Source organism: Mustelus asterias, chromosome 27, assembly GCF_964213995.1.
Source record: "Mustelus asterias chromosome 27, sMusAst1.hap1.1, whole genome shotgun sequence".
NCBI classification, from domain to species: Eukaryota; Metazoa; Chordata; class Chondrichthyes; order Carcharhiniformes; family Triakidae; genus Mustelus; species Mustelus asterias.
This window is the reverse complement of record NC_135827.1, coordinates 36,985,622-37,013,372: the sequence shown is the minus strand read 5'-3', so window position 1 is coordinate 37,013,372 and position 27,751 is coordinate 36,985,622. Positions and strand designations below refer to the sequence as shown.

The 27,751-nt window shown below is 45.1% G+C and overlaps 1 protein-coding gene across 1 annotated transcript in view; it reads right to left on the bottom strand.

The window, feature by feature from the left end:
* Window positions 1-2,367: 2,367 nt before the first annotated feature.
* Window positions 2,368-27,751, bottom strand: part of LOC144479952 (sodium channel regulatory subunit beta-4-like) — a 45,537-nt gene continuing 20,153 nt past the window's right edge. The window contains exons 2-5 of the mRNA XM_078199037.1: window positions 22,878-23,056; window positions 19,716-19,935; window positions 13,576-13,705; window positions 2,368-11,703 (exon numbers count right to left, since the gene is read on the bottom strand). Of these exons, the coding sequence (XP_078055163.1) occupies window positions 11,616-11,703; window positions 13,576-13,705; window positions 19,716-19,935; window positions 22,878-23,056 (617 nt within the window). The 3' untranslated portion in view covers window positions 2,368-11,615. The remainder of the gene's footprint in view (window positions 11,704-13,575; window positions 13,706-19,715; window positions 19,936-22,877; window positions 23,057-27,751) is intronic.

Genomic DNA, 27,751 nt, shown 5'->3' with positions numbered 1-27,751 from the left:
ATCTGCCATCTCTCCGCCCAAGTCTCCAACCGATCTATATCCTGCTGTATCCTCTGACAGTCCTCATCATTATCCGCATTCCAACAACCTTTGTCTCATTTGGAAAATTACTAATCAAACCAGTCACATTTTCCTCCAAATCATTTATATATTATAAACAGCAAAGATCCCAGCACTGAGCCCTGAGGAACGCCACTAGCCACAGCCCTCCATTCAGAACCCACTGCTACCCTCTGTCTTCTATGACTGAGTATGACTATGACTGAGACGCCGGCATCTCCACATCATGACTTCTATGACTGAGCCAGTTCTGTATCCATCTTGTCCCTGTTAGGTCAACCTGAGGCCTTTGCAGACTGCAGTCTGGCGTTGGGAATCTGACAACCCAATACACTAATTTTATGATTAAGTTTTTAAGTTTATTTATTAGTCACAAGTAAGGTTTACATTCACACTGCAATGAAGTTACTGTGAAATTCTCCTAGTCGCCACACTCCGGTGCCTGTTCGGGTACACTGAGGGAGAATTTAACCCGGCCAATGCACCCTAACCAGCACGTCTTTCAGACTGTGGGAGGAAACCGGAGCACCCGGAGGAAACCCAGGCAGACACGGGGAGAATGTGCAAACTCCACACAGACAGTGACCCAAGCCGGGAATTGAACCTGGGTCCCTGGCGCTGTGAGGCAGCAGCGCTAACCACTGTGCCACCGTGCTGCCACGGTAAAAGGAACACATAATGCTGGGAACACTCAGCAAGTCTGGCAGCATCTGTGGAGACAGAAACAGAGTTGACACTGCAGGTGAGAGACCTCTCAGCCACCGTGTGTATTACTGGAGTGGCTATTATTCTTGCCTCTGAGGCAGCAGGCTGTGGGCTCAAAGTCCTCTCCAGACACTACAGGGAGCTCCGTAGTGTCAGAGCTGCCAGCCTCTGAAGACACAGTGAGATGTCTCACAACACCAGGTTAAAGTCCAACAGGTTTAGTTGGTAGCACAAGTTACCTGATGAAGGGGCAGCGCTCCGAAAGCTCGTGCTACCAAATAAACCCGTTGGACTTTAACCTGGTTTTGTGAGACTTCTTACTGTGCCCACCCCAGTCCAACGCCGGCAACTCCACATCATAAATATTTACAATCAGAAACAGGCAATTTGGTCCAAAAGATTCATGTTTCTTCTCCATATGGATCTCACGGGATCCAGGGTGAGGTATCTAAATGGATACAAAATTGGCTTCTTGACAGAATAAGAGTTTTAACAACACCAGGTTAAAGTCCAACAGGTGTATTTGGTAGCAAAAGCCACTAGCTTTCGGAGCGCTGCTCCTTTGTCAGGTAAGTGGGGGTTCTGTTCACAAACAGGGCGTATAAAGACACAAACTCAATTTACAAAATAATGGTTGGAATGCGAGTCTTTACAGGTAATCACGTTTTAAAGGTACAGACAATATGAGCGGAGAGAGGGTTAAGCACAGGTTAAAGAGACGTGTAATGTCTCCAGCCAGGACAGTTAGTGAGATTCGAAAAGCTAGTGCTTTTGCTACCAAATAAACCTGTTGGACTTTAACCTGGTGTTGTGAGACGTCTTACTGTGTTTACCCCAGTCCAACGCCGGCATCTCCACATCATGACCCTCTGATGAAACATTAAACCAAGGCCTCGTTTGCCCACTGGGGAGGTTATAGAAGATTTGATGCTGCAACTTCAAAGAGCAGGGGAGTGGCCAGAGGTAGAATCTTGGGTTGGTCGTGCCCTGTCTGCTTTTTGCATTGTAACTGGCATTGAAGTCTGTTCACTTTAGAAAGTTTATTTATTAGTTATTACTTATTATTAGGGGTGGCACAATGTTTAGCACTGCCACCTCATGACGCCACAGTAATGAAGTTATTATGAAAATCCCTTAGTCACCACACTCTGGTGCCTGTTTGGGTACACTGAGGGAGAATTTAGCATGGTCAATGCACCTAACCAGCACATCTTTAAGACTGTGGGAGGAAACTGGGGCACCCGGAGGAAACCCATGCAGACACTGGGAGAATGTGCAGACTCCGCATAGACAGTGACCCAAGCCAGGAATCGAACCTGAGCCGTTGGCACTGTGAGGCAGCAGTACCAACCACACTGCCACCATGCCGTGAGGGAAGGTTCACTAATCTTGTATGACCTTTGGATCCACAGAACTGCGATTGACCTTTAACTGCCCTAGCTCAGGAGCAATTAGAAACATTGGCTCCAGTGGATTGAATTAGAAAAAAAAACAAAGCAATTGAAACTTGACTTTCCAATCATTGGTCCAAGAGGGAATAGAAACAGTCCTTACTGATCACTGATTGAGAGAAGAAAATGAGACTAAAGCAGACTCAACAGGTTAGATTGAAATGTTTTTATTTTGATTTGTGAGGGATCTTGTTTTCAGTAGAAAATAAATCTATTACCAGCATACAAAAATTAAATAGAATCTAGTCTGTCAATCTTTTACACATTGGCAACACATGCATAGTTTATATTTGGCATCTAAAATCAAAAAAGGCAACGCAAACTTCATTGTCAGAGAGTTTGAGAGACACTGTATTGGCCCTGCTACCTTCATATCCCTCCTGCAGTACCAGTCGCCAGGGTGAGGGACAGGACAATGTGATGGTCTGCTGAAGTCAGCATATTCTTTGACCAGCAAAGATGGCCTTGCAACCTTGGGCTCGGTGACCTCTCTGTTTCAGGGTACATTTACTGCCTTAAAAAAAGGCCAACTCAAGAGGCCAGCAAGTTATTTGATTGGCCGTTTTGAATTGATTTCCTCAAGATAAACCTAAATAAAGTGAAATCGACCCCCTTTAGACAGCAAAGTTTGTCGGGGTTTTTAATCTGTTGACTTGCCTATCCTTGCGGTGGCAGCGGGGGGGGGGGGGGGGGTGGGGAATGAGGGGATTGTGCTCATATCCTGACTGACAGCTCTAAAAGGAAAACTTCTCATTCCCAAACCTGGGTGGCAGCAAGGAAACCAGCGTGTGCTCTTCCCAGCTTGGATGCAGGAAAGGATTTAAATAATCGGGTCACAAAACTTTGAAACACAAAACACAGAACCCACATGGTACAATCAGTGGGCGACGTTCTTTAGCTTATAAATCCAGTAAAATGCAAGACATTTCCTGACCCCAGCCTCCACCCCTTCATAGCCAGTTGGCGGAGTGCCCTTGGAATAAGATTTCCTAAAGCCCTCAAATGTTTTCATCCTGAAATGTGTAAGTTATGGAGTGGTATGTGGGGACCACCAAACTGGACCGCCAGGGCTCAAGGTCATATCTCCTACAATCTACCATGTAACAGGCACTATGACACTCCTGCCTCAACTGTAAAGACCTGGGGCAATTCTCCAGACAGCCCGCTGTGCAATTCTTTCAAGGAACCTCAGGTTGTCTTGACTGACACAGTTGGAATCTCCAGTGATGGTCTTCGGTGACATGATCTTTGGGCAACTTATACACGCAGGGTTTGAAAGGATATCGTGAGAATCTTCAGGAAGGTAGCTGGCCACAGGGTCTGAGGATATTGCTTAAACTCTTGCTGTTTCTTTTCTAATGCCCAAGATCTTGGGCGCAATGTGACTCGACATCTGACGTGCGTAGCATATTAAGAACTATAGTGAGGTAACTGGCATCACAGTATCGCTCAGCATAGCCACATCAGTGCAAATTCTAATAACAAGTCGGTTACATCATGGGTGTGTATTCAGCAACATCAAGAAGCATCCTAAACTTCACACAATCACCCGAGTGTGGGCGATAAATACTTTCCCCAGGCTTAGGGCATCATTGGAGTTATTTGCCACTGACCAACACCTGAAGAGGGGTTAATTTTGTGTTCGTCATCACATTGGGTGACCTCCAGTGACTTGAACTTTATTGTCTCTTTTTTAACGAAAATTTTACTCCATTCTTAAAGTTACAAAGCCAATGCTCAGAATGGACCGGGCAAACCCAAATCCATTCCTTGCTTGCTCCAAAAAAACAAATTCAAATTCCAATTCATGGTCCTCACAAAAGAGACAAACAAGATCTAAGCTGACAAGATAAGGCATTGCACTCCACCTTGGGCTCCTGATCTTAGCCAAAAGCTCAGGAATCCTTCCTGATCATGGTTTCACCTACGCCAGGTAAGTCTCCTTGAAGTCGAGGTCAATATAAACATTCCCAGGTTAAAAAGCCTCGTCAAGAACAAGCTTAACTTCAACTCCCAGCAACATCTCTTGTTTTGTCCACCAATGTTGTAGGTTCTCAATCTGGAAATGTCACAAGCTGCCTCGGTTAACGACCCAGTCCTGGAAATGCTATGACCCAATACATCGCATTAAGTGGGCTCCATGTTTTGACGTCTAATGGAGGGAAAGAACTCCATCTGGAGCAGGTTCAAACTTGGCTCCCACAAACGGAAGGACAAAGTTGAACCAATAATGCCATTCAGTTCCTCTTTCTCAGCCCCAGAAAATAAGTACGCTTTTTAGTAAAGACGCAGAAAAGTCACATCAGGCATTGCAATGCACCATGGATACTATTCCTTGATAGTTTGTAGTTTTGACTCAATGTGGCACCAGCCCCTTATCCTATTGGAATAGATTCTCCCCATTCCTGATTGCCACCCCCCCCAACCCCAACACCAACGTAGAGAGCTGGCCCGAGTGTTTTTAAGATGCTTCCTGCTCACATCAGTGTGATGATTAATGAGGCTGGTCAAAATCAGTTTCAAATTAGACCAAAATTAGCCGTTTTGGGATTGGGTTTGAAAGCGAGAGCTGATGACCTGGAGGGAGAGGGGGTAATGTTCTCTTTGGTGGGAGGAGAACTCCAGAAATCCAGGTGGAAAAGCCGTAAAACTGAGTAGAACATGGAATTTACACTCAACCCAACAGAAACAACTTTACTTCATCCAGCCAGGTAAGTGTTTTATAGGATTGGGTGCAATGTTAGTTTAACATCGGTCTGATTTTACTGTGCCTTGTAGCCAATGAGTAACATTGAGCTGGATATAAGAATCAATGTCCTGTCCAATCCCAGTCAGCAACTTAGATTAAAGTTACTCCCTTTGGATCCAAGGTTTTAAATTTGAATCTTGCATGGAGGGAGTGAGTAAAGCAAAATGCTTGAGGTTTTACAGGTGAGGAATCTTTTTGGAATTTCGGCACTGACTATTATAGGGACCACATTCAGAGATACACTGATTCTGACCAGCCTCACCGTTGCATACCGGTTTACTAAGGGACACACGTGCCCGTTGCTCTCACACCAATCATTCATCACACCGTGGCTCATTTGCCTCAGAAGTGCTTTTGGTATACAGGTGATGACATCATCACTCTACTAGAGCAGTAATCCAATGAGACTCCGCTGCCCATTCATTCATAAAAAAGCAATCGCTATCAGGTGGCACCAATTCCAAGGGGAACAGCCTTTGGGAAATTTACAGACATACAGTGTGATGGTGTTACATTGCATTCATGATGGAAGCGTAGCTTGGACTTCCCTGCTCACCTTCGAGGTTTATCAGGTTAAGATCAAGTGTCAGATCAAGCCCAAGATGGGATGCAATGCCCCATCTTGTTGGTCTCTCTTGTGGGGACCATGAATTGGATTCAATCGGAATTTAAATTTGGTTTTTGGAGCAAATAAGGAATGGATTTGCCCTGCCCATTCGGAGCACTGGCTTCATAACTTTAAGGATGGAGTAAACATTTTTTAAAAATCTACTGGATGCTTGGAGGGTGTCTACAACCATCAGAGGTGTGGAGAGCGTGGCTGTAACAGCAAAAAGCAGCATCCTGTTCCTTCGTAACTGTCCCCAGTCCAATGGAAACATTACTGGCAGGAAATGGGGCAGCTGGCTTCACCTAGCTGGGGAAGGGTTGGCAGAGGTGCAAATTCAAGGATTGAGTTGGCAGGAAGGGGAGGAACGAGGGAATGCTGACTGAGCCAGGCTAATGGCTAAGTCAGGAGGAACTGCACAAACTCACCAAGCAAGCCTAAAACCCAAAGGCATGCAGCAGAGGTTTCAGGGAGCAACCTGGAGGCAACTCCCCAAAACCTTCTCGGCTGACCGCAAGTTGATTGGGGAAGGCTCTAACCTGTAAGTGGCTCTGCCTACAGCTCACAGCTGGAGTGTGCCGGATGATTCATTCATAGCAACATAGCTGATGAATTTTCATGAGTCACGCACATACTGCATCATGCAGTAGAGCCTGCACACGCACAGTGACAGCTCATGTTGCTAATGCAGAAAGACATGCCCAAAGGAGATTTTAGTCACTTTTAACGGTCTCCACTGAAGGCACACAAGGAGCGATAAACCTATGGCCTCATTGATGGCAGGAACATATAAAGACCAGCATTCAACCAATGAGAAATACTGGCTTCTTCGACAGATCCAAGTGTCAGAATGTTCAGCAGCTGCTTGAATGTGTGATTGGACCTCTGATCGCCCCCCCAAACACAGGACAGCTCGAGAGACGTTTGGAGATGAATGGGGAGTTGAGTTCATTCACTGCTTTAGTATGAAACTATGGGAATCAAATGGGAATCTAACCCCAAAATTCTCACTAACGTGGAACTGAAAGTCACTCCCTGATTGTCAGTGTTCTTGTTTGTGTACAGCGGAAAAATCAAAGTGGAGATAGAAAAATGGTACAACTCACCATCGGTGACCTTCTCTGGATAGGAAGTGCATCAAGTGAAAACAGGAAGTTTGCGATTAGCAGCACTTCCCGCAGTAGAGAAAATACCTTCCTTCACAATTTCATTCAGAATGCTAATTATTATTCGTTCGAATTAAAGGAGGTCCAACAAGCTCCGCTGCAAGAAATACTTGATTGCTTAACTTCCTGTCTGCAGAGACATCACTTCAGCCTCAGGACTTGGCCTGAAAATTTCCAATCAATTGCAAATCATTCCCAATACTTTTTCGCTCGAATAAGAAAAATGACAATCTGAATCTTAAGTGATCTTTCAGGTCTCCCTTCAATGGATCAACTTTCAGATAATTCACTCCTTAAAACACCTTTGAAATTCACAGCAAAAAAGCAAAGAGCTATTAACGTTATATTAAGATAGCATCCTGAGTAGCATCATCTCTTAGTTAATAACACTGGACATGCAGAGCGATTGGGCGATTGTGCAAATTCTCCCAGAGTTTATATTGTTTAAAGTATCTTTTATGCGCTTTTGAATAATTGCAATGGTGAAGCAGTGATGGACCTCTTTTTCTGATCTCAGACCAGGCTAAAACTGACCATTCATCCCTGTGTCCAGCGTTGGGGAGTCGATATTGAAGAGCAGGGTACATCTGCTCTAAAGGAGTGCAAGGATGTTGTGTGTCGAGGTTTTGATTTGGGTGCAAATTTCCAGGTAAAAAGGTATACGTTTACCCATAAAGCTGAGGTTTGGCCAATCACAACACAACCAGCATGACTGGTCAGAGTTCGCATGACAATTTATCAATTTAAATCAAGGAATAATTAGGCAGGAGGACAATGAGGAGGAATATTTTTCATCGTATTTGTGCCTCATTTCCTTTATATTTTCAACATAGAAACAGGCCACTTGTTCTCTATACCACATGACCCTTCCTTATCTAGCTCCATCAACATAACCTTCTATTCCTCTCCCTTCCCCCCTGATGGGTTCTTAGAATCCCTTCAGTGCAGAAGGAGGCCATTCAGCCCATCGAGCCTGCACCCAGACCCTATCCCCGTAACCCCACATATTTACTCTGCTAATCCCCATCTCACTAAGAGGCAATTCATTCTCCCCCTTCAATGTATTTTTATACGGTTCACCTCACTACTCACTGGGTTCCACATTCTCACCACTCCCTGAGAAAAATTGTACGTGGGTCTAACGTGACAAAGGAGGATGCATATCCCCCCTCCCCCCCCCAAACTCGACTAACTGCTCTCTTTACTGCATTAAGATGTCACTGAATGTGCTTTGTGATGGGGCCTTGTCATTTGAACCCTTCCCATTTATAGTGATGAGCAGGGAGGCCTCAGCTGGGAGCTTCCTGGTCGAGAAAGGGCCCCACAGCTGTCCCTGTTGCTGTAATCCATGGGCTGTGGGATCTTTCGAGGTGTGGAGGATTACACTTATGCAATGGTGTCACATGAATCAATAGCTAAACTACCATCGGGTGTAAACCGTGACCCGTGGCTTGATTGATGCCCATTGCATCTGTGCTGACATTGGCAAATCTCAACTTTGGCATAGCATCAAAACAGTCTTGCAAGGGGAGTTGCCTGATGTGAGTTCAGCTTGGATTTATTGCATTATCTTCCCTCAGTATAGTCTTTAGACATAGCACTAGCACTGTTGAACCAACCCCTTGGACAGGATCATTATCATTTGCTCAGGCAGAGTGGATCCCATTGCTCATCCACATCTTGTTCCATCTGGCTTTACACTTCAGTACCACATGTCTTTGGACCATCATCAATCATGTGCTTCTGAAAAGCCAACTGGGTGACTTTCCATGGTGGCAGAGTTAATGCAAGCCAATCTTAATCAGACGGCAACCATTCCCTCTTCAAACGCCAGAATCTCAAGTTAGATTAAATGAGAACAATCATTTGGTCCTTCTATCCAGAAAGACCTCATCACAGCATCCACCAATCTTCTTGACGATTCTAAGGTCTTTGAATCCACTACCTTACCAGTAATCCATTCTCATTGCTTAATGAAAGCTGACACTGGTCTTGAACTTGATCCCTGACCCCATTGTCCTCCTGCCAAGGCATTCTCTTCAAACTGTGCAAATACTCCACAAATGTCCTCATTTATCACCACCAGGTGAATAAGAGGCCAGAAAGGTCACCTGGAGTGAGGAAGGAGGTTTCTCTTTGAAACTTTACCCTAACTTGATGTTATTTAGCCTTGATTGGAATATTAAATATTCTGTTATCTGGTCTGATATCAGCACACACCAGACAGTGTTAATATCACTCAGTGTCAGCCCTGCTGTTGGATTAATGGAAAGCTGAAATAACAGTCACCAGTTTTAGAAAATCACACTTTGTACAGCAATGCATTTCCCTCTGTCAGACTCCTTCCAGATGGATCCTGTCCCGATGAAGGACTGTTGTATTATGTGCCTGCATGCCATTGTAATGTAAAGGTGCTCGGCAGATCAAAGATTAAAGTGGGACTGGAGAATAGCACCGCCCACAGTATGATGTATGGAGTCGCATGGTAATAGACTCAGAGAGAACACTTTTAGAAGCAGTCTGCGTGGAGACAGCAGCTCCATGCATGACATTATCTGGGATCTGTAAATAGTTAAAGATTAACAATAAACAGTTCACGTTTAAACATACGATGCTCGAGATCTCATAAATGAGACGCTACAGCCAAGCCCACAGTGCAACATGGTGCTCAGCAGCGACACCATATAATACAACAGTGGACGTCCCCTAAAGAGAACCATTTTTAAAATTGTGCTCCTGTTACATCAACTGTAGGTTCAATAGAAAGGGAGGTTCAACTTCAGTTGAACAGAGCCTTAGTCACACTCTGTTTTAAGGAACTGTGTTCAGCACTGGGCACCTGGTCTTGGAGGGGGTGCAGTGCAGGTACACCAGAAAAATATAAGGACTGAAATCCTGAGGATAGGTTCCATAAAGCTGGCTCATATTTCCTTAGGTTTGGAAGCTTGAAGGCAGAGGTCTTTAAAGTGATAAAGGATTTGTTAAGGTGGATAGAGAGAAACTATTACCCCTTGGTGGGGGGGGGAATCCAGGACAGCGGGGCATAGCCAGATCAAAGCAAAATATCGCGGATGTTGGAAAGCTGAAATAAAAACAAAAAACGCTGGAAAGACTCAGCAGGTCCGGCAGTGTCTGTGGAGACAGAAACAGAGTTAAACGTTTTTGAGTCCAATGTGACTCTTCTTCAGAACTGACAGAACCAGATTATTAGAGTTTAGTTATTCAGGAGTGAAAGCATTTCTTCACATAAAGGTAGTGGAGGTCTAGAACTCTTTTCCCAAAATGGTGAGAGTGCTGGGGGGGGGGGGGCAACTAAAATCATCACGCCTGAGATCGATAGATTTTACGGGCAGGATTTAATCAATGTAGATGGAGCGAGGATGGGTAGATGGAGGTACAGACATAAATCAGTCACAAGCTAATGGAGTTGCAAGACACGCCCGAGGGGCTGAATGGCCTCCTCCTGTGCGCCTGCTGATAATATATATAGCTTTGGGTGAGGTACAAGTGATAGCTATGCCAACGCACTGACACTTTTCAACACCCGTACCCAAAACTGACACCCTTTCTGTAAACAGAGAAGTTGATAACCAGGGGTATAGGGTTAAACTCATCATTCGCAAGATTTGAGGGACGCTGATGAGTAAACTTTTCAGCTTGAGGCCGGTGCGGGTCTGGAAGTCACAGCCTGAAAGAATGGTGGCCACAGGAACCCTTATTGCATTTAAAGAAAGATTCGGATAGGCTCTTGAGATGCCTTACTCTACAGAGTGGCACACAATGTGCCAAATTGGCCTTCTGTGTTGTAAGACTCTCTACATTAACCATGACAGGTGCCAAGACTCTGCTCCTAATGCCCAGAGTCTGAGAAACGTTATGAATGAGGGACACTGATATGTGTGGTTGCTGTCCCAATCCATAGTCTCTCAATAACTTGCTTCAGGTTGGGAGTGGACATTCTGGCAACTCCTCAGAAATGACCCTGATAGCCCGGTTCCACAATAGGAACTAGTTCTGTCCTGGCTACCAAAGCTGTATTGGTCATCAGGTGATGAGTGTAACTGGATTAGCTGTACACAAAGAAAGCTGGAAATTTTTCCCTGCAAGTAGCTACCAGCAACTAACAGTAAACATGATTTTCCAACAATGGTAGCCCCGGTTTAGCGAGTTACATCTCTGCAATAGAAGTTCCTCTTTCCAACAGCATGGTGACAAAGGAAAAAGCTTGGATTCCAGCACCACTTCAGGCTCACACCAGCCTCTGGGGCCTCCCTGCAGAATTTTGGATGAGTCAGGTTAATAAGGTAAGGTCGCCATAGTCCCAGATGACCATAGGCTGCTCTCGCCTTCCAGTCAGGACAGAAGTGACGATTTACTGAGTGGGGTTTGGCTAGTTATTGACTTCAGTTGATGTAAAGGAGAGTCAACAGTTCTTTAGGACACACCAAGCCAATAGGAAGGAGTTGAAAAAGTCAGTAACACACTGGCTAAAAGGCAACATGCGATACAAGTCTGGTGCTGCATAACTGATGCCAATCCCTGTATGAATAGAATGAGCATGCTGCAAGGCAGATGAGTTGCATGCCCTCGCATCTCAGAGCGTGATATGACAGCACTGAGAATCGGGGAAGAGAGAGATAGACAGTACATGTGAGCAGGGCAGTCGGGACAGATTTACGTCCATAACTGCGGTGTCCCAAAATGGTCGCACTGCTGGCCAAAGACTCCCTTGCAATCTGTGTACGATTCACCCCCCCTCCCCTCCCCCATCCCTGTTACAGTGTAGTAGGGTTACCTTATAAACTGTGTGTACCCGCTAGTGTTTTTATAGGCACGTCACATGTCTTTAAGCACTGATGCTAAAATCGGTGCAATCTTCAAGCCTTTGGTGGGGTTTTGAGGTTGGATTTGGAACCGTAATGTCCGTGTTCGGTGTTGGCACAGGAGTTAACCAGGCACTCCTTCCTAAAGAGACGACAGCAAACACCATGAATAGAACCAGCTACCCACTGGTGTTATACAGTAAAAACTTTTCACACGGGGATACAATCAATCAAGCAAATGCAGCATCAATCGGCTAAAACGCTTTGGTCCTGAATTTCCTGGGAGCCGCCTTCACTTGCGCTGCTGTAGCTGCGGCGTAGCATCATCATGGCTTCCTCCGAATGGCGCGGCGATGGCTGGGTGTCCGTCCCGCTGATGCTGAAGATACAGCAGTGCAGCGGAAACAGCTCCCAGGAAATTCTGAGTTTATTGTCAAAAAGAAAGGACTTACATTTCACAACCTCAGGATTTCCCAAAGTGCTTTACAGCCAATGAAATACTAGTCACTGCTGTGACATAGGAAACTTGGCAGCACCTTTAGTGCATGCCAAGATCCCACAAACAGCAATACATTAATGACCATACGATTTGCTTTTTTAAAAAAAAAAGTGATATCGATTGAGGGATAAGCATTGGTCAGGGTGTTAGGGAAGCCCCAGTTCTTTTTCAAAGTGGTCTTTTAGGACCAACTGAGAGGGCAGACAGGACCTTGATTTGATGCCTCATTTGAAAGATGGCATCTCTGACAGTGCAGCACTCCTCCAGTACAGCACTGCAATGCCAGCCTGGACTCTGGAGCGGGTCCTGCACACTTGACTCAGAGGCAAGGTTGCTGTCCACCGAGACACGGCCGAGAGGGGCGCAGACAGGCAAAAACCAAGGGAGGGGCAAATCAACCCGAGTGGTGGAGCCATGGCTGAACGATTGGATGAGGAAGGGAAGGGAGAGATCAAAGTTCAGATTTGGGTGACTCGGCAAAGGAAGATCCCACCCTCCAATAATCATGGCCACTCCTGTCAAGACACAGAACGCTATACAATCAGGAATTTAACAATTAAGCAAATAAATCATTTACAGTTTCAACCATGTCCTGAAATTTTAAAAATTGTCAACTCAAAAGTAATTGGTGGGGGTTGAGGGTGGTTGGGGAGGGGGTTGAGGATGGTTGGGGAGGGGGTGGGGGGGGGGGGGTGGGGCGGATGGGGGGAGGTGGGGGGGAGGTTGTGCGTGAAAAATATTACCCCTGAATGTAGAAGCTGGAAATGCAGAGTGGCTCAATTATCTTGAAGAGCAAGAGTAATATTATTGCATGCCAAGTGTCAGCTATAATCACTGAAAAAAACCTGAAGATATGGCCCTCCCCTAGCCCCCCCGCATCCCCCCCACTGGGAAGCACGGTTTAAACAAGGCTGTTCAGATGCTACCTGATCTGGTAAGGTTTTATACCTCAATTCTAAAATCATTTAGGCTCTAAACATCAACAGGAAACAATCAGTCCTGGTTACACCATCATGTGGACGTATTCATGAACTATAATACAATATTAAAATGAGTTGTGTCATATTAAGTGGAAGTGTATCACTACAGAGCTAAAACCTCAGACATGAGTAATATTTATAGCGATCCTATGAAGGATCTTATTGCTCCTAGTTGCATAGAATGAGCAGAGTATATAACAGTAAACACCGTGGATTATATCTTGTTCAGTCCTTGATATCCCTTAGATAACCAAGAATGAAATGCTCTGTCTACATCGAAAGAAAGGACATTGTGAAGTGTACCTGATTAATAACAGAATTATAAGAATATAAGAAAAATTAAATTGATATAGGATGACACAGAGAATGACAAACAAACTAAAGGCAATTATTCGAGTGAATGGTGCGAGGTATATCACAGCATGTTACAGTCAATCAGCTAGTTCATACTCATTTTACAAACTGCTGGTTGCAAATTTTCATTTTCAAATGTTTTTAAAAATAATAATCTTCTGCATATTTGCATCTTACTTACTTCTTCTTTCCGACTTGCTTAATTATAAATTTTACAAGCTTTTTAATAATAAATATTAGAATGAGGAATCCTATAACCCCTCCGACAACAGACGCAATGATCACTGTCAGTGTATTGTCCACTTCTATCACTGTAACACAAAGGGAAAGTTTCAGAAATTAGTACAATGAAAATCACTAGATGGATGCATAATAAAATAACTATTGGATAACAGGGAAAACAATGGGATGTAGACTCACATACAGAGATGTCGAGACACATACAAGGATATAGAGATATACAGGGAACAGTGGGATTTGGAGATTGAAGGGATAAGGGTGGCATGGTGGCACAGTGGTTAGCACTGCTGCCTCACAACGCCAGGGACCCGGGTTTGATTCCCGGCTTGGGTCACTGTCTGTGCGGAGTCTGCAAGTTCTCCCTGTGTCTACGTGGGTTTCCTCCAGGTGCTCCGGTTTCTTTCCACATTCTGAAAGATGTGCTGGTTAGGGTGCATTGACCCGAACAGGCACCGGAGTGTGGCGACTAGGGGATTTTCACAGTAACTTCATTGCAGTGTTAATGTAAGTCTACTAGTGACACTAATAAATAAATAATAGATAGGGGAAATATTATTCCACAGCATCAGATGGGTTTTGTTTGACCAAGGTTAAAATACTAAACGTCTGAAACAGGAACCAAATTCTAGTTATATCAGAGGCAGAATGAAGGGTGGACAACCAATCCACTCCCAGGAGGCGGGTCGGACCAATCCACACCCAGGGGATTGTCGGACCAATCCATTCCCAGGAGGCGGGTCGGACCAATCCACACCCAGGGGATTGTCGGACCAATCCACTCCCAGGAGGCGGGTTGGTCATTTAAACATTTTAATGAGGCTTGGTGTCTTCATTTTCACTGTGATTCCATTTTTCACCACAATTTGCCACATTTCGGAGGCTTCAGGACACACAGTCGGGGAAAGGAGCTGAGGTGAGATCAATACATAGCAAGTGTCTTTATAGCACTGCTTGTGGGTCCTGAGGAACAGGAGTTTCCTCCAGGCTCAAAAAACTTACCGCAAAATCCATACTCTCATGATTATGCTCTGTCTGCTCACCCGCACCCTACCTGCTCCCTGCCCCCCATGCCATGGTCAGCTCACCCTTCCCCTCCCCCTCAATGGAGCTCCTGCTGTGGCCTTTCCTGTCTGACATGCAGGGGAAAAACCGCACTTCCCAATATCCTGTCCCTAAATCCACTCCATCACTTGGAAGGTGCCTGGGTGATAAAATTGAGGCCACAGGAAAACAGAGGGATAGAGATACAAAGGGATAATACACAGAAGGATAGAGACATAGAGTGACACAGGAGGACAGAGAGGTGCAGAGATAGTGAAACACACGAGGGAATAGAGACACACGGGGGACAGAGAGAGACACAGAAATATAGAGGTAGTGAAGGGAAAATAGACAAACACAGGGGAACAAAGAGACATAAAAGGGAAGTAGATTCTCAAGGGCGATGGTAGAGACACAGAAGGAGGAGAACAGAAAGACACCTTTCTGAGGATAGAGAGGCCCGGGGGGTGGGTTTGGAAACACAGTGGGGGAAAACACACAAGGAGAATGTGGTGGGGGCAGAATATAGAGTCAAAGGGGTTGGGGATGGGGGGGTGGACTAGAGACACACAGGGATAGAGACACACATACGGACAGTGGGATAGAGGCTAAACAATGAGGAACAAATGTTTGAAAGATAACTTTGACCTAAAACCCAAACATGCAACATTTTAACATCTAATTAGAACCTGTTGACAAATTCATAAAAGCAGAAAATGCTGGAAAATCTCAGCAGGTCTGACAGCATCTGTGGAGAGAGAACAGAGCCAACGTTTCGAGTCTGGATGACCCTTCATTCTCTGACAAGGATAAATAAACCCAATTAAACAAAGTAATTAATTTAACCAAATTGACACCTGCTTAAAGGACCACTGTTATAAATATGTTTTTTTATATAAAAGAACCTTATCGAATTTTTAAAAAAGTTCCTCTGGCAGATAATTCTCGCTGAGTGGGTCTGGAGTGCATCTGCTTCAATGCGAGGAGCGTAACGGGTAAGACAGACGAACTTAGGGCTTTAATGCTTACGTGGAATTTGGATGTGGTTGCGGTGATGGAGACATAGTTAAAAGAAGGGCAGGACTGGCAGCTGAATATTCCGGGGTATAAGTGTTTTAGGCGAGACAGAGGAGGGGCTAAAAAAGGTGGGGGAGTAGCGGTGTTAGTTAGGGAGCATATTACAGCGGTGCAGAGGGTGGACAATTTAGAGGGGTCATGTAATAAGTCGCTGTGGGTGGAGCTCAGAAACAGGAAAGGTGCAATCACTATGCTGGGGGTATACTACAGGCCACCCAACAGCCCACGGGAAGTGGAAGAACGGACATGTCAGGAGATTCTGGATATGTGCAGAAAAAATAGGATTGTTGTAGTGGGAGACTTCAATTTCCCTGGTATAGACTGGAAAGTGCTTAGGGCTGGGGGTCTGGACGGAGAGGAATTTGTAAAATACGTACTGGAAGGTTCTTTGGAACAGTATGTAGATAGCCCAACGAGAGAGGGGGCTATACTGGATCTAGTTCTGGGAAATGAGCCCGGTCAGGTCGTCAAAGTTTCAGTAGGGGAACATGTGGCAAATAGTGACCACAACTCTGTTAACTTTAGGATAGTAATGGACAAGGACAAGTGTTGTCCTAAGGGTAGGGTGCTAAATTGGGGGAAGGCTAACTATAACCGGATTAGGCAGAAATTGGTGGCCGTTGATTGCGAGAGGCTGTTTGGGGGTAAGTCCACGTCTGGCATGTGGGAGTCTTTTAAGGAACAGTTGATAAGGCTGCAGGATAGGCATGTGCCTGTAAAAAGGAAGGATAGGAAAGGTAGGATTCGAGAGCCGTGGATAACCAGGGAAATTGAGGATCTGATCAAAAAGGAAAGAGAGGCGTACGTTAGGTCCAGGCAACTGAAAACAGATGCAGCTCTGGAGGAATACAGAGAGAGTAGGAAAGAACTCAAACGGGGAGTTAGGGCAAAAAGAGGTCACGAAATGTTCTTGGCAGGCAGGATTAAGGAGAATCTTAAGGCATTTTATTCATATGTCAGGAACAAAAGAGTTGTTAGGGAAAAAGTCGGACCTCTCAGGGACAAAGGAGGGGAATTATGCTAAGAACCCAAGGGAATAGGGGAGATCCTAAATGAATACTTTGCATCGGTATTCACAAAGGAGAGGGACTTGTTGACTGGGAGTGTCTCAGAGGGAGGTGTTGACCCGTTAGAGAGAATCTCCATTACAAGGGAGGAAGTAATAGGTTTTTTAGGTAACATTAAAACTGACAAATCCCCAGAGCGTGATGGCATCTATCCTCGACTGCTCAGGGATACAAGAGATGTAATTGCTGGGCCTCTGACGGAAATCTTTGTCTCTTCATTGGACACAGGTGAGGTCCCTGAGGATTGGAGGATAGCGAATGTGGTACTGTTATTTAAGAAGGGTAGCAGGGATAACCCGGGTAATTATAGGTCGGTGAGCTTGACGTCCGTGGTAGGGAAGTTGTTGGAGAGGATTCTTAGAGACAGGATGTATGCACATTTAGAACGGAACAATCTCATTAGTGACAGACAGCATGGTTTTGTAAGAGGGAGGTCGTGCCTTACAAATTTGGTGGAGTTTTTTGAGGAAGTGACAAAAACGGTTGACGAAGGAAGGGCCGTGGATGTCGTCTATATGGATTTCAGTAAGGCATTTGACGAAGTCCCTCATGGCAGGTTGGTTAAGAAGGTTAAGGCTCATGGGATACAAGGAGAGGTGGCTAGATGGGTAGAGAACTGGCTTGGCCACAGGAGACAGAGGGTAGCAGTCGAAGGGTCTTTTTCCGGCTGGAGGTCTGTGACCAGTGGTGTTCCGCAGGGCTCTGTACTGGGACCTCTGCTATTTGTGATATATATAAATGATTTGGAAGAAGGTGTAAGTGGTGTGATCAGCAAGTTTGCGGATGACACGAAGTTGGCTGGACTTGCAGATAGCGATGAACATTGTCGGACAATACAGCAGGATATAGATAGGCTGGAAAATTGGGCGGAGAAATGGCAGATGGAATTTAATCCAGATAAATGCGAAGTGATGCATTTTGGAAGAACTAATGTAGGGGGGAGTTATACAATAAATGGCAGAGCCATCAAGAGTATAAAAACACAGAGGGACCTAGGTGTGCAAGTCCACAAATCCTTGAAGGTGGCAGCACAGGTAGAGGTGGTGGTGAAGAAGGCATATAGTATGCTTGCCTTTATAGGATGGGGTATAGAGTATAAAAGCTGGAGTCTGATGTTGCAGCTGTATAGAACGCTGGTTAGGCCACATTTGGAGTACTGCGTCCAGTTCTGGTCGCCGCACTACCAGAAGAACGTGAAGGCTTTAGAGAGAGTGCAGAGACGGTTTACCAGGATGTTGCCTGGCATGGAGGGTCTTAGCTATGAGGAGAGATTGGGTAAACTGGGCTTGTTCTCCCTGGAAAGACGGAGAATGAGGGGAGACCTAATAGAGGTGTACAAAATTATGAAGGGTATAGATAGGGTGAACAGTGGGAAGCTTTTTCCCAGGTCGGAGGTGACAATCACGAGGGGTCATGGGCTCAAGGTGAGAGGGGCGAGGTATAACTCAGATATCAGAGGGATGTTTTTTACACAGAGAGTGGTGGGGGCCTGGAATGCGCTGCCAAGTAGGGTGGTGGAGGCAGGCACGCTGACATCGTTTAAGACTTACCTGGATAGTCACATGAGCAGCCTGGGAATGGAGGGATACAAACGATTGGTCTAGTTGGACCAAGGAGCGGCACAGGCTTGGAGGGCCGAAGGGCCTGTTTCCTGTGCTGTACTGTTCTTTGTTCTTATACTCTTTTGAGTACATTTCTAACAAATTATCCAATTGACAGCCCCTTAAAGGGCACTGTAACAAAAACAGAGTTTAAAGGAATCTAAGTCTCTCTTTATAAGTGCTCCAGGTACTTAGTTAAAACAATAACCTCCATCTGTATATCTTGGTGAAAGGCTTCGGAAATCTGAAGCACAAAGGGACTTGGGAGTCCAAGTTCAGGACTCTCTTAAGGTTAACATGCAGGTTCAGTTGGCAGTCAGGAAGGCAAATTCAATGTTAGCGTTCATTTCTAGAGGGCTAGAATACAAGAGCAGGGATGTACTTCTGAGGCTGTTTAAGGCTCCGGTCAGATCCCATTTGGAGTATTGTGAGCAGTTTTGGGCTCCATACCTAAGGAAGGATGTGTTGGCCTTGGAGGGGATCCAGAGGAGGTTCATAAGAATGAAGGGTGTGTCATATGAAGAACCGTTGACAAGTCTGGGTTTATACTCGATGGAGTTTAGAAGGATGAGGGGGGAACTAATTGAAACTTACAGAATACTGAGAGGCCTTGAGAGAGTGAACATGGAGAGGATGTTTCCACTAGTAGGAGAGACTAGAACTCGAGGACACAACCTCAGAGTGAAGGGACGCTCCTTTAAAACTGAAATGAGGAGAAATTTCTTCAGCCAGGGGGTGATGAATCGGTGGAACTCATTGCCACAGAGGGCTGTGGAGCACAGGTCACTGAGTGTCTTTAAGACAAAGATAGATAAATTCTTGATCAATAAGGGGATCAAGGGTTAGGGGAAAAAGGCAGGAGAATGGGGATGAGAATCGCATCAGCCATGATTGAATGGCAAAGCAGACTCGATGGGGCAAATGGCCTAATTCTGCTCCCATAGCTTATGGTCTTAATATAATTAACATATCATTAACACCTGGTAAGAAGCTGCCCTGGAATTCACTTTAGATTTATTAGTGACTATTATATTTCAGAGCCCCTAATTTTGGTCAACCCCCCCCCCCCCCCCCCCCAAAAATCTCACACACACGCGCACGCACGCACAGTGAAAAGGAGCGTCTCTACATCTTTGCTACCGATCCCTGCTCGAGGCAGAATGAGGTAGACTTAGTCACGTCACTGAGGAGGTGACCATTGTTGAAAACAGGTTTCTGCTGTCACCCATTTGTCAAAATTTTTACATGAGAAATCTCTGAGTGCAAATCACCTCAAGAATTATCAGGACACTCACATTGGCTGACAACAATTAGTCGTAGAGTTGCATTAGCCTCTTGATTCATTTCCTGCGGATTTTTAAAGAAGCAAGTATACAATCCTGTATCCTCAAAATCTGCATCCGTCAGCAAGAGGGAAAGATTCTTATCTTTAATTTCCCCAACAAGTATGAACCTGTTGTCCGCAATCAATGGGGTGACAAAGGGCCTCTTATCTTTCAGTCTAATTTGAATAATCTGTGTAGAAGAAAAAAATATAGTTAGAAAACATATTTTGATAAGAAAAGTTCTCCACCTGTCACTACACCCAACCCTAAAGAACACAAGACTTGTATTTCTGTAAAACCATTCACAAAACCCAAGATCACCAAAGTGCTTTACAGCCACTGAAATATGTCTTAGAACTGCTGTAAAGTAGGAAATGCTGCAGTCAATGTGTGCACAATAAGATCCCACTAAACAGCAGGACGATAATGGCAAGATCATTTGTTTTTGTGATGTTTGTTGGGGTTTAAATGTTGGCCCTTGGACACTGTTAATAACTCGATAAAAGCAAAATACTGCGGATGCTGGAATCTGAAACAAAAACAGAAAATGCTGGAAAATCTCAGCAGGTCTGACAGCATCTGTGGAGAGAGAATAGAGCCAACTTTTCAAGTCCAGATGACCCTTCGTGACCCTTTGTCTCCGTTTCCATGCTGGCAACTGCTCATTGAAGAATGGAAGAATGGCTCACCCAGAGGCTAAGTCAACTGCTGAGGCCAGTCTTACAATAAGTCTGGGGAGGCTGAAGTCCCTTCACCAAAATCCCTTAATTTACAAACTCTAACAGCAGTACACAGAGTGCTACCACCTCCGGGGGTGTCAGAGGAATGGACACGCTCAGTTAAGTGCAAGGTAAGGACTCCCTAATTGGCCCATCAATTGGATCCGTAATCAGTGAGTTCATACTCCAATAAGACAACCTCAATGGCTTGATTGAAGTCATTAAACATGTCCACACCCAACATCCATCAAAAGGCAGAGGGGGAGCAAGGGTGGAGCGAAAGGAAAGGGGAGGTCTTCAAAGTGATTTTTAGACAAAATAAATGAGAGTAGCGTTGGGTTTGATCTAAAGATAATAATAAATCTACTTTTAAATGTTAAAATATGGAGAGTGAGCAGGAGATTAAACAACAGACAGAAGGAAAATGTTCAACATTCATTGAGTTTAAAACTGTTTATTAAATTTTCATCTTAGTGTGGTTACTGTACGATAAATAAAGCTACTCTTAATTTACTCTGAAATTAAAGCGTTTTTACACACAAAGGGTGGAAAACACTTTTCCACAAATGGCGATTGATGGTCAACCTGTTGTTCATTTTAAATATGAGACCTGATCAATTTTAGTTGAAGTATTAAGGGAAATGGGGGAACAGCAAGTATATGGAGATGGGGCATAGGTCAGCCATGATCCCATTGAACAGTGGAACAGGTTCAAGGGGCTAACTTGGCGGCACAGTGGCACAATGGTTAGCACTGCTTCCTCACAGCTCCAGGGACCCAGTTCGATTTGGGCCTTGGGCCCGTGTGGAGTTTGCACGTTCTCTCCGTGTCTGCGTGGGTTTCCTCCCACAGTCCAAAGATGTGCAGGTTAGGTGGATTGGCCATGGTAAATTGTCCCTTAGGTGTCCCAAGATGTGCAGGTTAGGGGTTATGGCCATGGTGAATTGTCCCTTAGGTGTCCCAAGATGTGCAGGTTAGGGGGATTAGCCATGGTTACTTGTACCTTAGTGTCCCAAGATGTGTAGGTTTGGTGAATTAGTGGCGTAAATGCTCAGGGTTATTGGAAAAGAGCATGGGATGGGCCTGGGTAAGATGCTCTGTTGGATAGTTGGTACAGACCCGATGGGCTGCACCGACGGGAGTCAGTGATCCTACAATGATTCTATGGCTTCCACCTGTCCTTATGTTCCTTTTCTGGAGTAGATTCATTGCTGCAATATTTCTGTTTGTCTCAACTGAATGTACATCAGCCAAGGGGACCAATGGGATGGAAGATTTGGTATATTTAATGTGGATTCTTCACTGGGTACTGTCTGCGGTGAATTTCACCTCCCCATCTCACACAGTTCCATCCCATTCCTAAAAATCTCCCAAAGTGGCAAAAGTCATTTCCATAGATTATTTATTTTATTGAGGAACCAAATGTAAGGCCCAAAACCACAGGCCGGCGCGCAGTACCTAGATAGGAAATAGGGGTGCGAAGGAAGACATGAGAAATAATGGCTTGGTAACGTCACAAGCACTGAATTTAAGGAAGGGTGTGTGGAAGAAAGTAAAGAGCACACAAAATATATTTGGGTAGTGGACCTTGATTTGAATACAGCAAGGATATAGAGATGGGAAGCAGGGAAAGGTGAAGAATTCTAAAAGGTGAGACACACAGTTTGGAGACTAAATCTTGGAGTTGGAAGCCTTTGGTATTTTACATAGAATCCCTACAGTGCAGAAGGAGGCCATTCAGACCATCGAGTCTGCACTGACTCTCTAACAAGTGTGTCTTACCCAGGCCCTCTCCCCTACCCTATCACTGTAACCCCACACATTCACCATGGCTAATCTATCGAACCTACACATTTTGGGCACTTAAGGGCAATGTAGCATGGCCCTGTAATCCACCTGGCCTGCAAATTTGGAGCACCCTGAAGAAACCCACACAGACACGGGGAGAACGTGCAAACTCCACGCAGACGGGCGGCACAGTGATTAGCACTGCTGCCTCACAACGCCGGAGAACCGGGTTCGATTCCCAGCTTGGGTCACTGTCTGTGCGGAGTTTGCACGTTCTCCCCGTGTCTGCGTGGGTTTCTTCCAGGTGCTCCGGTTTCTTCCCACAGTCCAAAGATGTGCGGGTTAGGTGGGTTGGCCATGATAAACTGCCCCTCAGTGTCAGGGGGTCTAGCTATGGTAAATGCATGGGGTTATAGGGATAGGGCCTGGGTGGGATTGTGGTCAGTGCAGACTCGATGGGCTGAATGGCCTCCTTCTGCACTGTAAGATTCTATGATTCTATTGCTCAGAACACCACTCCCCAGAAACGCCCACTGAGATTTTTGGGGTTGAGGCAGATTCCTTGCTGGAGAGTTGGGGTGGGGGGGAAGAAAGGGGAAAGGGAATGTGAAGTTGCAATGCTCACTCTCTCCGCTCTCTCTGTCTCGTTTTTCTGGAATGTCCACCAGAAGCTGGAGTCTTTGTAGTCCATGCAGCTGGAGAAGATACAGGGGAGGATGACATCGGTGCCATTTAATACTTCAATTGTTGGCTTTTTTCCAATGTTCACTTCAACTGCTACATTATCTTGAAATTGAACTAAAGCTGCCAAGAAAAACAGACAAGTCAAAAAATAAAATACCGCAATCTTTTGTTAACAGTTTCAGATTTCTCTCTCGACCCTGCTACCTGAAAGAGGCCACGTTCTCACTGAAATTCAGATCCACCCACTCAATGTGACCTGTCTTGATTTGATTTGATTTATTATTATCACATGTATTAACATACAGTGAAAAGTATTGTTTCTTGCGCGCTATACAGACAAAGCATACCGTTCATAGGGAAGGAAAGGAGACAGTGCAGAATGTAGTGTTACAGTCATAGCTAGGGTGTAGAGAAAAATCAACTTAGTGCGAGGTAGGTCCATTTCAAAAGTCTGACAGCAGCAGGGAAGAAGCTGTTCTTGAGTCGGTTGGTACGTGACCTCAGACTTTTACATCTTTTTCCTGACGGAAGAAGGTGGAAGAAAATATGTCCCAGGTGCGTGGGGTCCTTAATTATGCTGGCTGCTTTGCCGAGGCAGCGGGAAGTGTAGACAGAGTCAATGGATGGGAGGTTGATTTGTGTGATGGATTGGGCTACATTCATGAACTTTTGTAGTTTCCTGCTGTCTTGGGCAGAGCAGGAGCCATACCAAGCTGTGATACAACCAGAAAGTATGCTTTCTATGGTGTATCTGTAAAGGTTGGAGAGAGTTGTAGCTGACATGCCAAATCTCCTTCGTCTTCTGAGAAAGTAGGGGCATCTGCAAGCCCATTGAATGTTAGGAGAATTTGAGGGTATTGGAAACATCCAGCTATGCTCTATCCCTGTCCCTAAGACTCAGATTGTCCAAACTGTACTAGGAGGGGGTCACTGAAAGCTCCTCAGAAATGACAATCCACATTGATTTGATTTTGTCTGCTGTGTATTTACCCAATAACCTACTGGGATAATGATTCTGAACCTTTATCCATGTCTGCATTACCTGACAGACTCAACAATTGCATGGTTCTCCTGGTGAGCCTCCTACATTCTGTAAATCTGAGCTCATCCCACACTTCGTTACTCCGCAACTCAAACCAAATCACATTCATCCATCACCCCTGTGTTCACTGACCTGTACTGGCTCCTAATCCAGCAACATCTTGATTTTAAAATACTATGTTTTAGCTTTCAAATCCTGCCATGGCCACACCCCTCACCATAGAACCACAGAATCCCTGTAGTGCAGGAAGAGGCCACTTGGCCCATTGAGTCTGTACTGACTCTCCAAAACAGCATCCCAACCAGGCCCTCCCCTCCATCCCATCCCTGTAACCCCGCGCTTTTACCATAACCAATCCACCTAACCTACACATTACTGGACACTAAGAAACAATTTATCATGGCCAATGAACCTAAATTGCACATCTCAGGACTGTGGGAGGAAACCAGAGCACCCGGAGGAAACCCACGCAGACACGGGGAGAAGGTGCAAACTCCGCACAGTCACCCAATGCTGGAATCAAACCTGAGTCCCTGGCGTTGTGAGGCAGCAGTGCTAACCACTGTGCCACCATGCCAGCCATACCCTGTCATACCATACATTTCTGAAATTTCTTCCAACTCCACAACACTCCGAACCCAAAGCTGCTCCAATCCTTGCCTCTTGCACTTCTCCTGTTTTCACCACTGGCAGCCATGCTTTCTGTTACCGAGCTGTCAAACTGTCCCCCTAAAACTCTCTTCCTTCTTGTCACCCCTTAAAACCTATCCTTTGACTAGGCTTATAGATGTCTGTCCTGATATCTCCCTTCAGAGAACTTCATAGAATCGCTACAGTGCAGAAGGAGGCCATTCGGCCCATCGAGTCTGCACAGACCACAATCCCACCCAGGCCCTATCCCCATAACCCCACATATTTACTCTGTTAATCCCCTGACACTAGGGTCAATTTAGCATGGCCAATCAACATAATCCACACTCATCTTTGGACTGTGGGAGGAAACCGGAGCACCCGGAGGAAAGCCACGCAGACACGGGGAGAAGGTGCACAGACAGTGACCCAAGCCCGGGAATCGAACTTAAGTCCCTGGTGCTGTGAGGCAGCAGTGCTAAGCAGTGTGTCACTGTGCTGCCCCCAAGTGCCTCGGTAACAAAACTCTGTCTGACAATGCTCCTGTGAAGCACCTTGGGACATCTTTATAATGCTAAAGGTGCTATATAAATTGTTGTTGATGCGACATTCCCCATGCACGATATTCACCCGCAGTCTCTCTTGTTGGATGCAGGTAAACACATTATGTACTTCTGCAACCCTTCTCTTTATAATTAAATTGATTATTCTCATGGTCCTCCCTTTGGGTCACCCTTAGTAAGTTTGGTATAGATTTGCCAGCTCAGCGTGTGTGGAGCCAGTTATGGCACTTAGTTTATGCAGTAAGAAGTTTAACAACACCAGGTTAAAGTCCAACAGGTTTATTTGGTAGCAAAAGCCACACAAGCTTTCGGAGCTCTAAGCCCCTTCTTCAGGTGAGTGGGAATTCTGTTCACAAACAGAGCATATAAAGACACAAACTCAATTTACATGAATAATGGTTGGAATGCGAATACTTACAACTAATCAAGTCTTTAAGAAACAAAACAATGTGAGTGGAGAGAGCATCAAGACAGGCTAAAAAGATGTGTATTGTCTCCAGACAAGACAGCCAGTGAAACTCTGCAGGTCCACGCAACTGTGGGGGTTACAAATAGTGTGACATGAAGCCAATATCCCGGTTGAGGCCGTCCTCGTGTGTGTGGAACTTGGCTATCAGTTAGTGTGGCTATCAGTTAGTTGGCTATCAGTGTGTGGAACTTGGCTGATAGCCAAGTTCCACACACACGAGGACGGCCTCAACCAGGATATTGGGTTCATGTCACACTATTTGTAACCCCCACAGTTGCGTGGACCGGCAGAGTTTCACTGGCTGTCTTGTCTGGAGACAATACACATCTTTTTAGCCTGTCTTGATGCTCTCTCCACTCACATTGTTTTGTTTCTTAAAGACTTGATTAGTTGTAAGTATTCGCATTCCAACCATTATTCATGTAAATTGAGTCTGTGTCTTTATAAGCTCTGTTTGTGAACAGAATTCCCACTCACCTGAAGAAGGGGCTTAGAGCTCCGAAAGCTTGTGTGGCTTTTGCTACCAAATAAACCTGTTGGACTTTAACCTGGTGTTGTTAAAGTTCTTACTGTGTTTACCCCAGTCCAACGCCGGCATCTCCACATCATGACTTAGTTTATGTACAGGGCAAAGGTATTGCAAATTCTGGGTGTATGAGCGGGCAGAAGGATGAGGGATATGTGAACTAACACAGCATATTATTTTTGCTCTGTCAACTAGTTGTAACTACTACTTTTGGGGAATTGTAAAAATTGCAGGAAGGTTCAACTGAAATCATGGGAAGCTAGGCAAGATCTGAAAAGATGGGTAAGGATCTGAGAAGATTACAAGGATTTTCGGATGAATGACGAGGATGTTTGGCTGATGGACAAGGATTTTTGGATGCCTATTCACAATTGCTCGTTACTGTAACCACTGTTTCATTGTGTAACCAGCGGGACCTGAAATACGGAAGAAAGTTAATTTCACACAAAGCAGTGGATGTGGATTAATATCCCTGCACAGGCAGAGACGTTTGAATTGATTAACTCCTTCCAACAGCAGCCAGATATATATTTGGTGGGAAACCAGATCAGAAGATTAGGTAGGACGGTCTGGGATGATCAAATACATGATAGTTCCTCAGCTTTTCAGATCAGGGGTGGCATGGAGGGCAGGAGGCAATGGTGAAACAGCAGATGTGCAAAGGTGGATGGATAATCTGCAGAATAAGAGCATAGATATTCAACACACTAATTCAGGGTAAGGATTACTCACTCCGTAACTGTACAGATTTGCTGCGTATTGAGGGTAAAGATCACTCACTGTGTAACTGTACAGAGTTACTGTGTGTTCAGGATCAGGGTCACTCACTGTGTCACTATACAGAGTCACTGTCTATTCAGGGTAAGAATCACTCACTGTGTCACTGTACAGAGTAACTGTGTATTCAGGGTAAGGACCACTCATTGTGTAACTGTACAGAGTCACTGTTTATTCAGGGTAAAGATCAACCACTGTGTAACTGTACAGAGTTACTGTGTGTTCAGGGTAAGAATCACTCACTGTGTAACTGTACAGAGTTACTGTGTATTCAGGGTAAGGATCACTCACTGTGTAACTATACAGAGTTACTATGTGTTCAGGGTAAGGGTCACTCACTGTGTAACTGTACAGAGTTACTGTGTATTCAGGGTAAGGATCACTCACTGTGTAACTATACAGAGTTACTATGTGTTCAGGGTAAGGGTCACTCACTGTGTAACTGTACAGAGTTACTATGTGTTCAGGGTAAGTGTCACTCACTGTGTAACTGTGTATCCTTGTGCTTCTATGACATCTTTCACAATCATCAGACGTTCTAAAGTGCTTTACAGCCAATTACGTACTTTGGAAATGTGGTCATTATTGTCCTGTAGGAAATGTGGAAACCCACCTATGCGTAGCTTGCGCCCACAAACTATCTGTGACATGGCCTAGATACTCGTCTCGTGTTGACTGAAGATAATTATTGGGCAGGTCCACTTGCAAAAACCCTTCTTTGAAATACTGCCATCCACTTGAGAGGGCCAATGGGGCTTCAGGTCTAAAGACAGCACTTCTGACAGTGCCACTCTCTCAGTACAGCATT